The 10,169-nt window shown below is 51.2% G+C and overlaps 5 protein-coding genes across 5 annotated transcripts; 2 read left to right on the top strand and 3 right to left on the bottom strand.

Annotated features, from left to right (window-relative positions):
• Positions 1–192: 192 nt before the first annotated feature.
• On the top strand, positions 193–3,090 carry BJX67DRAFT_7198 (DNA replication licensing factor MCM7). The gene is made up of 4 exons (XM_071035342.1): positions 193–623; positions 685–815; positions 867–2,784; positions 2,846–3,090. The coding sequence occupies exons 1-4, from the start codon at positions 306–308 to the stop codon at positions 2,912–2,914; spliced, it is 2,436 nt and encodes an 811-aa protein (XP_070891414.1). The 5' UTR covers positions 193–305; the 3' UTR covers positions 2,915–3,090.
• A 1,137-nt stretch (positions 3,091–4,227) lies between these two features.
• On the bottom strand, positions 4,228–4,587 carry BJX67DRAFT_376256 (putative adhesin; the record flags this gene model as incomplete). The annotated part of the gene is made up of 1 exon (XM_071031843.1): positions 4,228–4,587. One exon carries the CDS (start codon positions 4,585–4,587, stop codon positions 4,228–4,230), a length of 360 nt encoding a protein of 119 aa, XP_070891413.1.
• A 992-nt stretch (positions 4,588–5,579) lies between these two features.
• On the bottom strand, positions 5,580–7,256 carry BJX67DRAFT_6843 (ATP-dependent (S)-NAD(P)H-hydrate dehydratase). The gene is made up of 6 exons (XM_071035305.1): positions 6,981–7,256; positions 6,874–6,913; positions 6,772–6,818; positions 6,710–6,720; positions 6,628–6,660; positions 5,580–6,572 (listed from the first exon to the last, which is right to left on the bottom strand). The coding sequence occupies exons 1-6, from the start codon at positions 7,072–7,074 to the stop codon at positions 5,691–5,693; spliced, it is 1,107 nt and encodes a 368-aa protein (XP_070891412.1). The 5' UTR covers positions 7,075–7,256; the 3' UTR covers positions 5,580–5,690.
• On the bottom strand, positions 7,002–9,019 carry BJX67DRAFT_339467 (uncharacterized protein). Its single transcript, XM_071027663.1, has 2 exons — positions 8,721–9,019; positions 7,002–8,669 (listed from the first exon to the last, which is right to left on the bottom strand). Exons 1-2 carry the CDS (start codon positions 8,724–8,726, stop codon positions 7,662–7,664), a joined length of 1,014 nt encoding a protein of 337 aa, XP_070891411.1. The 5' UTR covers positions 8,727–9,019; the 3' UTR covers positions 7,002–7,661.
• A 105-nt stretch (positions 9,020–9,124) lies between these two features.
• aspf8 (ribosomal protein P2) lies at positions 9,125–9,944 on the top strand. Its single transcript, XM_071027662.1, has 3 exons — positions 9,125–9,259; positions 9,339–9,503; positions 9,570–9,944. The coding sequence occupies exons 2-3, from the start codon at positions 9,345–9,347 to the stop codon at positions 9,738–9,740; spliced, it is 330 nt and encodes a 109-aa protein (XP_070891410.1). The 5' UTR covers positions 9,125–9,259; positions 9,339–9,344; the 3' UTR covers positions 9,741–9,944.
• Positions 9,945–10,169: the final 225 nt, after the last annotated feature.

The following is a 10,169-nucleotide window of genomic DNA, read 5'->3' as shown; positions in this document are numbered from 1 at the left end:
GAAGTGCTCGCCGAGCCGAGTTTCTGCGGCATGCGTCTTGATACTCGGACCGAGACTTGTTCCGTTCCGATCCACATGCTACAGCCTGAGGCATCGAGGCACAAATGCCAGAATGAGCGACGCGTCTTTTCGCGACGCGACGTGTTTTCGCGCCTGAGGCTGGAAACTCTTTGAAGCATCTGAAAAGTGCCTGGTGCCCAGCCTCTGTCGAGGTCCCAACTTCCACTCCACGAAGGCCCCTCCCAATCTTGCTGAGCTTCCGCACACTCAATTGAACCAGAAGTTCTTGTCGCGGTCGCATCACCATGGCTTTGAATCAGTTCCCTGCTCCGGTTGATTACACTGCGCAGCTTGACGCCTTCAAGGATTTCTTGAAGCACTTCAAAAGCTCCGAATCGGCCTCCGCATCAGCTGCGACGGAAGCTATTGAAAACTTACACATTGACGGAGACGGCACGAGCGATGAATACGATTTTATGGATGATGTTAATGAGAATGAAGCCCAAAGCAGGGGAGCGCGCCGCCGAAACAGGGAGCAAAAGTTGAAGTACATGCAGATGCTACAGGACGTGGCCGACCGAGAACGGCCAGATATCCTAATTGAGCTTGATGACTTGGTCTCTGTAAGTACTGCGCCAACGGTTGACCTGGCGGGAATCATGTCTAACACTTGCCATGATATAGTATGAGAAGTCATTGCCGGAGGAAGTCGATTTAAAACTTGTTCAGTCGGTTGAAAGGAACACCAAACGCTACATTGAGGTTGTCTCCCAGGCAGTGGATGCTATTATGCCAAAGGAATCAAAAGAGATCACGTAAGTAGGCATATCCACGAACCGGTAGAGTTATAACTGAGCTACAAACAGATTCAAAGATGACGTCCTTGAAATGATCTTATCGCAGCGTCAGAAACGCAATGAAGCCATGGCGATGGCTGCTGAAGCCGATCTTGATGCCTCAATCGCCCCGTCAATGTTCCCCCCCGAACTCACCCGCCGTTACGTCCTCAATTTCAAGCCCTTGACTCCATCTGGGTCCAGCAGTGAGCGTGCTTCCAAAGCCCTCGCTGTCCGGAATGTGCGTTCGGAGCACATTGGTAGCCTGATAACCGTCCGGGGCATTACAACCCGAGTGTCAGACGTAAAGCCAGCGGTCCAAATCAATGCTTACACTTGCGATCGTTGCGGGAATGAAATCTTCCAGCCAGTGACCTCAAAGCAGTTCCTTCCGATGACGGAATGCCCCTCAGATGAATGCAAGAGCAACAACACCAAGGGTCAACTGTTCCTGTCCACCAGAGCGTCAAAGTTCGTTCCCTTCCAAGAGGTCAAGATCCAAGAAATGGCAGATCAAGTGCCTGTCGGCCACATCCCACGAACCATGACTGTCCACTGCAACGGAAATCTTACCCGGCAACTCAACCCTGGCGATGTAGTAGATATTGCCGGAATCTTCCTCCCAACGCCTTACACCGGGTTTCGGGCAATCCGCGCCGGGTTACTGACAGATACTTATCTCGAAGCCCAGTACATCACTCAGCACAAGAAATCCTACAATGACATTGCTATGGACAGCCGGACTCTGCGCAAAATCGAGCAGTACCAGAAATCGGGCAATATGTACGAGTACCTTGCGCGGTCTATTGCGCCTGAAATCTACGGCCACTTGGACGTTAAGAAAGCGCTGCTTCTGCTCCTCATTGGTGGTGTCACCAAAGAGATGGGTGACGGAATGCACATTCGTGGGGATATCAATATCTGCTTGATGGGTGATCCTGGTGTTGCCAAGTCACAATTGCTTAAGTACATCACTAAGGTTGCACCGCGAGGCGTGTACACAACGGGTCGCGGTAGCAGTGGTGTTGGTCTCACAGCGGCAGTTATGCGGGACCCTGTCACAGACGAGATGATTCTGGAGGGGGGAGCGCTTGTGCTCGCCGATAATGGTATCTGCTGTATTGATGAATTCGACAAGATGGATGATGGAGACCGAACTGCAATTCACGAAGTGATGGAGCAACAGACGATTTCTATTTCGAAGGCCGGAATTACCACCACTCTCAACGCACGTACCTCGATCCTTGCCGCTGCCAATCCCTTATATGGGCGATACAACCCACGGGTATCACCCGTTGAAAACATTAACTTACCCGCGGCTCTGTTGTCTCGTTTTGACGTCATGTTCTTGATCCTCGATACTCCTTCCCGGGACGCGGACGAGGAACTGGCCAGCCACGTTGCTTACGTCCACATGCACAATAAACACCCCGAAAGTGAAGATGCGGGCATCATGTTCACCCCTCATGAAGTTCGTCAGTACATCGCCAAAGCACGCAGTTATCGACCTGTGGTTCCGTCAAGAGTCTCTGATTACATGGTTGGCGCTTACGTACAGATGAGGAAGCGCCAGAAGCGGGATGAAGCCAACAAGAAGCAGTTCTCTCACGTAACCCCGCGTACTCTTCTCGGTGTTGTCCGCCTCTCGCAGGCCCTCGCACGTCTGCGGTTCAGTGAAGAAGTTGTCACCGAAGACGTCGACGAAGCCCTTCGTCTAATCGAAGTCAGCAGAGCATCCCTATCCAACGACAGCCAGTCCCACTTAGACCAGAGTCCCACATCCAAGATCTACAATCTCATCCGTGGCATGCTTGAAAGTGGTGCAGCTGCCGTCGGCGATGGGGAAGACGGGGAGCTCAGCGTGAGGAGAATTCGAGAGAGAGTCTTAGCCAAGGGCTTTACTGAGGATCAACTGACGATGACAATTGACGAGTACGAGAACTCTCACGTAAGTTTCCTTAACTTCCGCAGTCCCATGCCAGGTCGTTCACTAACATTTGTTCTTAAAGGTCTGGCAAGTCATCGCCAACGGAACCCGCCTTGTCTTCCTCGACAACGGGGATGACATGGATATGTAATCTCATAAGCCTATAACAGGAGCTCACATTTCTCAATTCATTGTCCTGCAATATCCTTCAACTCATTCCCGAAGTTGTTCGCTTGGCTATCTCTGGGTTTCTAAAGAGTGCTCATGTAGTGCATAAGGCAGGCTGATTGGGGTACCGGTGTTACGGTGTATACTCTGTGTTTCAAACGCTTGATTGAACGGGTTGGGATATAATCTGTTTCTTACATTTCGTGACCAGCAGCCAACGCGCGAAGTCGGTCAAGATATCTCTCAATAGAGCTGTGGAATTTCATTTCGTTCTTCTGAGCCCTACAAAACCCGGTTCGAATCAAGATTCAGAGTGCCTTATCGGTGATAGATTGATGAAAGGCATATATAATTGGGGCGATACGGAGCAGCCACTTCGTCCGAGAGGACTTGTTCTTGCCTACTACATGGGGAGAAGACATGTTTCTGTAAGACAAGAATCGAAGATGAGGAGTTGGTGTCTGGTACGGGCTGGCGCGACCTCTTCTCCCAATTGGCGGCGTAATTTGCTGCTTCGCCGCAGAGATATCTATCAGGAGTGGATGTAAAAGAGGAAAGAAAGAATGGCGTTTGTGTGCGAATGGCTCGAAGCTTGTCAGCCGAGATATTGTTGACAGTATATACCTCCGGAGGCCTGCCCTTCAACCCTGATATTTTTTCCTTCTCATACCCTAAAAGGCAAAAAAGAGGCCGTGAATCTCACCCTCAACTTATGCCTAGGGTTCTCTCACCCCACGCCACGAAGAGGGCTGGATTCTGCGAACGCTCCCCTTTTGACAAAGTGAAGTCCAGGGGACGCACGAGGACCAAGGTGCTGGACTTCGTGGCTGGCTGACCCTGCGAGTCACTGAGGGGAGCGTTTTCTTTGCCGAAGTCCGCCCTGAGAGCTTGGAGGACTGTGTCCAGGGCAGCTGCGTCGCCACTTGCCTTCTTTCTTTGCCTTAATGTTCATGGTGAAGCTATTCTCGTTCAGATTTTGATGTTATCTCATATCTGTAGGATTCGAGTGTTCCTTGTGCTGCTAACCATGGTTGCGGCAGGTGGTCATAAACGTTTCGATGAGCATCTGGGACAACGTAACTTCCGTTGACGAACTTTGGGAAACTAGTATTTATCCATTATGCCTCCAGCTCCCATATTAGATCGGACATATTGGCATAGAGTTCATAGGGTAACAAGGACTACGTTGACTAGGCTTTGACCTAAAACTGCGTATATACTGGTCGACCACTTGCCCACGCATACATTGTCATAAATATCAGGAATATATGCACCGCCCTTCCCACACAAAATTCCCTAAACAGCACACTTATCATAAAGCGGGACCTCTGCACAAAGATCCGGTCCGGCCCCATACGGGTTATCGCAAAGCGTATTGCACTCCGTGTACTCGGGCGTAAAGACGAGGAACTCATATCCCGGCTTTGCAAGACGGAACTGCTTCGTGATGTCGTGGTTCCTCTTGGACGCCTTGTAACCCGCGCGGCAGGCGCAGTGGAACCGGGTCCCGGTGTTGATGCAGGAGGTTGTGATATCACAGCCATTTTCGCCAGAGATAGGGTTGCAGGTTCCGCATTTTGGAGGTGGATGGGGGTTCGCAGTAACAAGGGAGGCGGAGGCGAAGAGGAGAGTTGTGATGAGGGTGAGGGTCTTCATCTTGGTTTGGTATGGGTTGGATTAGGATAGTTTCTGTGCTTGTAGACTGAAGAGATGAGGAGGATTTGCTTGATGATGATTCTAGCGGAGGGCCAAGGGCTCTTTATATAGCTTGATTTGCGCTATTTCTGAACCTGAGGCTGACGGACAGTCTCGTTAAAAACGATGAGGATATGGTCGGTGTGAAATTTATAGCCATGGTCCCGATAGGTTACCAAGCCCTAGCTCGGATATCGAGAAACTCAGCTTCTGGTTTCTTGACCCATCAGATCGGATCTCCCTGTCACGAGATGCTGGGACGATAACAAAGAAGGATGAAAAGGCTGAGACATGTCTCTCTCGGTGTGCTGGCGCGGTGCTGACTGCAGCGCGAGGGGTTTTGGTCAAGCGGCTGAATGGAAAGCCACTGTATCCCAGCGCGGAGAGATTTGGCTTGAACACGAGCGCTGCCACGGGTAGGTCAAAAAGACCGAGATGTGCATGGCTGTGCTCTGTTTGTTTTCTCGGTTTGGCTCCCTTGAGAAGGTATGTCAATCCGATATAATACAAGAGGCTTGAAGTATCTTGGGGAGGAGTCGTTGTTTCCCCGCTCTAGAGATGTTGTCAGCAGGAGTAGTCTGAGATTCAAGAGAGGACGACTCGCTCGCAACACCTTTTGACTGTTTGGGTCACGGACATTGAAGTCGAACTTCAGGGCTGAGACATTGAAGCCTTATGGCAAGGGTCACCGCAGTCGAGCCAGAGATCCAGGTTGGGAGAACGTGGGAGGGAAGAGAGTCTGGAACCTGGCAAATCGTAACACTCCGGAAACGAGATCAAGGATTCTAAGGCTTTTTGCCATGACAGATGTGGATATTTCAGATTGGCTGGGCCCAGAGACATTTTTCTAATAACCTAGCAAGGCTGCGTCCTGTCGGGGTGAATGTGGTGTGGCTCGAAATCAAGGATTGTGAGGGGAAGGGAGATTTCGAGTCCTCGTCCACAAAGACGGAAAAGTGTGTACGCCCAAGGAAGGTGATGTTGTAAGTCAGGCGGTCGATTATTACTTGTCAGATTATAACACGGGGGTTGCTTCACATACGCCCGGGGTTTGCTGCTCTGCTCTAAAGATGCACTTTGGATCCTTCCGGCTCCCCAATGAGCGTTAGAAAACTCTCGTGGATTTCATCGGTCAGATCGCTCGCTTGCATACTCCTCCCCTTGGTCTTGAATGCCCGACGGGAACATTCTCTGGTAATCGCGCTGCCCGCCCAAGCGACGAGAAGCAAGGTTGTGGTTGGAGACATTCTCCTCTTCGACTCTAGCTCCGCCTGGACGTCTTCCCTGGACTGCGCCTCCTTTGGATTGTCCTGCTCATCCGAGTCCCAGAGCTTGTTGTGGTAGGCTGCTCTCCACGCCATCAAGGTTCCTAATGACCCGGTCAGAGTGTCACCTTGACCGCCACTGCGCTTCAATCCTCCTGGTATATCCGAGATAATGCTCGTAATGCCATTCGAGATGACGTCGTGCGGCCCTTTCTGAATGATAGTAACCCCACCAAGGACATTGGAAAGCTTCTCGCACGCCTCTGCTTCTCGACTCTCTTTGTCCCCCCCGTTTGGTTGTGATGAGATCTGCGCTAGACTCGGGACATCGATCCCCAGTGCTTTGGCAAGACGACTAAACTCGTTCACATTGGGAGTCAAGATGCATTCCTTGTACCCCTTCACAAGATCCGGATTCTCCGAAACTAAGAGAAGCCCATCCGCATCTAACACAAAAGGTATCGAGCGTGACCGAGCCTCCTTCATGACTTCGACTACTACCTTGAGTGTAACATCATCCCGCCCTAAGCCGGGTCCGATCACAATTGTATGGAGGCGTGAGAGCATAGAGATAATGGGGCTTGCTAATTCCGGGGCATTTATTGAATTCGGGTCTTTGACTGAATTGCTGCTCGGCAATATCGGATGGACCATCAGGTTGGGAGAGTATGATTTGATAACCTATATTTATCGGTGACCTAATATAATAAGAGACTTCACAGACTATGGCACTTACCGTAGCAGCAGAGGCATTGCAAATGACATGACTCTATGTTCGAGCATTAGTCTGAGTCAAGAGTCCGGAATTGCGGCGGTACCATATCACATCCTGGTGCGCAGTTAGTGAATAAATGACTGTGGTCAATCTAAGCTTAAGTACCTAGTTTGGCTGACGCCATGGCAGAGAAGTATGGTGCACCTGTGTAGCTTGTTGGGTCTCAGTACAATCGTTTGTCGGAACCATGGGAGTGACAAAGCATACTCAAGGGAGCCTCCTATAACAGCAACGCGGCCGTGTTGCCCTATTCATGCACCGTAAATATAAGCCTGGGTATCGTACCATATCGTGGGTGGAGCCATATGACCTACCTTTGTGGAATTTCTCCAGCAGTGGAGGGACGATCTTGCGGACTTTTTTGAAAAGCACCTTGGAAGGCACTGAGACATGATGGGCTGTTTCCATGAACGCAGAATCTCGATGAGTAGGCGTAACAGCGCTGGAGCGAGTAGATATGGAAGAGGAGAGGATGAAGTGAGAACCTGGCACAAGAATGTCAATGGAGAGCTGATGAGCCAGTGATGTCACCGCTTGGCGGGGCTGATGCAATCGGAGGAAATTCTTTCCTCAGCCTGAGTACTGTCGAGTAAACAACCCCGCCACATAGGAGAAAACATTTCGAGTATATAAGAGGACAACATTCCTTAAATATCTACAAATCTACCTGGAGGGAACTAACAGTAACGCCGGCAGGCTGTCCACAATGCAACAAGAGAAACCAGAAAGAATAGCAAGGAAGAATTGGCGGCCCCCCATCTATCGACACCTTTATGCTCGCTGATGCTTTGAACGAATTGAAGAGGCAAACAGAGGCGATCAAACTTCAGGAAGGAATTAAGGGAAATAATAACACGATGAACCAAAAGAGCCCACTTCTGCAATGCACCCACGGGTATACCACGCTGATGCTCCGATCCCAAATTGAAGAGTCGACAAACAAATGATAAGAAAGGTGACCGGGGTCAAGAATGGTGATAAGGAGTATTTTCGTGTTATTGTCTCCTGGAGGCTAGCATCGCGAGCTTCTTGCGGCGCTCGAGCTTTGCCTGTTTGGCTGCTGCCTCTGCACGCATGTCTTCTTCGTCTTCGCGCCTGGCTGCAGCCAGCGCTGCCGCTTCCTCTTCCTCCACATCGCCTAGGCCAGCCTCCATGTCCGAGGACTCCGAATAATAGTCATCATAGTCATTTGCGTAATCGCCCTCATCCTCCTCGTCTGTTCCGAGATATTCATCCATTCTTGACCGTTTGTTGGATCTAAATTGTCCTCTCCGGTCACCGTTTCGACTGGGTAGTCCAGCTGTCCCACGGTATTCTGGTTGGGTAGCTGCAGGCCTTGCGGTGCCCTTATAGGTTGGCTCTTCGCGTTCCGGTTTGTGAGCTAGCTTCGCGTTCCCTGATTTACTACTTGCACACGCCCCTGAAGTAGTGCCTGGTTTTCTTGCCTGTTTCGCGTCTTTCTCTTTCAACTGAGCTTCCCTCATTCGCTTCTTGCGCTCCAACTTGCTCAATTTCTCTTTGGGGACTGATTGATGCTTGAACATTCCAACCTGCGTCGGAGCCGTCTGCTGCAGAGCCTTGGCCTTTGCCATAATTTCTGCAAAAGAACCTTTCGGTGGCGGCTTCGATGGTACCTGCGGGGTCTTCTGAAGGGCGGGTACGGTACCACCCCCGGACGGCTTCGTACTTTTACCAGAAGCTACGGGGCGTGAGTTAGACGGTGTTGGGGCGCTGGGTCGTTTCACTGGTGCTGGTCTGGCAGGTATCTGGGCTCCAGGCTTCTGAACGCGTGCCAGAGGCTCCTCAGCTTTTCGTTTCGTTCCTGCTGGTGCTCCATTCTTTCGTTCCACTGTGACGGGAGTTACAGGTCGGGTCGTTGGGTTAGGCTTACGAGCCTCAGGTTTGTTGTTTGGTGAAGAGATAGTCGGGGAAGGGGCGGGTGAGGATGTAGGGATTAACGACGGCTTGCCCGTCTCGATGGACGAGAGGACAGAATCGAGAAACTGGAACATGGTGAGTGGCAACTTCTGGAGGATGGGGGAAGAGGCTCTCACGCTCATCGTGGTGCCGAACACTCGATGAAGTCGACCGAAGAATAGCGTATTTAAGGTACTGATGCAAACAGATTCACCGTTGGTGGTTTGTACAAACGGGCAACTTCATGACTCCGTCAAGTGGGCATCACCGGCAAACCAGTAGCCCGATGGAGATAAGGCTCTTCACACCCCAACCGTGGCGAGACGTGCGAGGTGTCCGAGAAATGACAGATACGCTGGGTTATTCGCCTTTTCGATAGTGAGTCCTACGCGTTCAGGAGGCTGTCTCAGTCTTGCAGAATAAAAGGACCAGACTGACAAGCATGCTGCCTTCAAAAGGTCCGGTCACGTGCCCATGTTGAAGGCCAGCGCGAAGCCCCGAGCCTCTCGCTTAGTCACCAGCCGCAACGCACTTTCGCGAATTCGGAGATCACTTTTTCGCTTCTTTCTTTTCCATCGACGACATCGCGAATTCCGACCGAACTCGACGTCTCAGTCTCCGCCCAACTCGCGGTTAAATCGATTGATTCTCTTGTTCGAATAACAACCCTGACTCAGTACGTGGTATCCCGCCCCGGGTTTGACGTTGTATTATCTCACTGAATTGGGACTAACCGGTGGTTCTCCATTTTACAGTCCAAAATGAAGCACCTCGCAGCTTACCTTCTCCTCGCCCTTGCCGGCAACGAGAGCCCCTCCGCCTCCGACATCAAGGGGGTCCTCTCCTCCGTCGGTGTCGATGCCGACGATGAGCGTCTCGAGAAGCTCCTCTCCGAGCTTGAGGGCAAGGACATCCAGGAGGTTCGTTTGGCTGCACCGAACATATAAATTGCACCCGACAATAGACTAACGAGGCTTGCTCAATAGCTGATCTCCGAGGGTGCCACTAAGCTCGCCTCCGTTCCCTCCGGCGGTGGTGGTGCTGCTGCCGCCCCTGCCGCTGCTGGTGGCGCCGCCGCTGCTGAGGCTCCTGCTGAGGAGAAGGAAGAAGAGAAGGAGGAGTCCGATGAGGACATGGGCTTCGGTCTCTTCGACTAAGCGCTTTCAACTTGTCCGGACGAAAAGTAAATTCAATCGTTCGTGGAGGCCAGGAATCTGGCTGTTGAATTCGGTATTGGGAGGAAAACTGCCAATTGGAATGGGCGAGTCTACATTTGAGGCTTGCTCAATGCTGTTACGAATGATACAAATGTGAAGCTCGAGATATCATCTAGCCAATACAGATTATCTGACCTCCTCGGATTGCCTATCCATGTAAAGTGTGCCAAATATTGTAGACCGGAGAAGATGAGAGTTGGGATCCATAATCGCATTGAAACCATGGAGAACATGGAAAACATGTCGAGTTCCTTGAAGAATGCTTGATAGGCCAATTCTGGTCCATAGTTCCCTGGCAGCCGATTACCATAAGCGGTTAGTGCAATAGGGTTTGACCCTCGTCGCTTAGACGAGCCCTTCCGCCCACCT

This window comes from Aspergillus lucknowensis, assembly GCF_044049455.1.
Source record: "Aspergillus lucknowensis strain CBS 449.75 chromosome Unknown BJX67scaffold_1, whole genome shotgun sequence".
Taxonomy (NCBI): Eukaryota; Fungi; Ascomycota; class Eurotiomycetes; order Eurotiales; family Aspergillaceae; genus Aspergillus; species Aspergillus lucknowensis.
Note: the sequence above shows the minus strand (reverse complement) of the source record. Positions and strands in the feature narration are given on the sequence as shown.

What these genes read in the sequence shown, in the direction of transcription:
- BJX67DRAFT_7198 (XM_071035342.1), top strand. Translation starts at nt 306, where the DNA reads ATGGCTTTGAATCAGTTCCCTGCTCCGGTTGATTACACTGCGCAGCTT. An exon ending in AGCTTGATGACTTGGTCTCT is followed by an intron (nt 624 to 684) that starts GTAAGTACTGCG and finishes GCCATGATATAG; the next exon opens with TATGAGAAGTCATTGCCGGA. An exon ending in ACGAGTACGAGAACTCTCAC is followed by an intron (nt 2,785 to 2,845) that starts GTAAGTTTCCTT and finishes TTGTTCTTAAAG; the next exon opens with GTCTGGCAAGTCATCGCCAA.
- BJX67DRAFT_6843 (XM_071035305.1), bottom strand. Translation starts at nt 7,074, where the DNA reads ATGGAAACAGCCCATCATGTCTCAGTGCCTTCCAAGGTGCTTTTCAAA. An exon ending in GCTGGAGAAATTCCACAAAG is followed by an intron (nt 6,914 to 6,980) that starts GTAGGTCATATG and finishes GTGCATGAATAG; the next exon opens with GGCAACACGGCCGCGTTGCT. An exon ending in GCAATGCCTCTGCTGCTACG is followed by an intron (nt 6,573 to 6,627) that starts GTAAGTGCCATA and finishes CGATAAATATAG; the next exon opens with GTTATCAAATCATACTCTCC.
- aspf8 (XM_071027662.1), top strand. Translation starts at nt 9,345, where the DNA reads ATGAAGCACCTCGCAGCTTACCTTCTCCTCGCCCTTGCCGGCAACGAG. An exon ending in AGGGCAAGGACATCCAGGAG is followed by an intron (nt 9,504 to 9,569) that starts GTTCGTTTGGCT and finishes CTTGCTCAATAG; the next exon opens with CTGATCTCCGAGGGTGCCAC.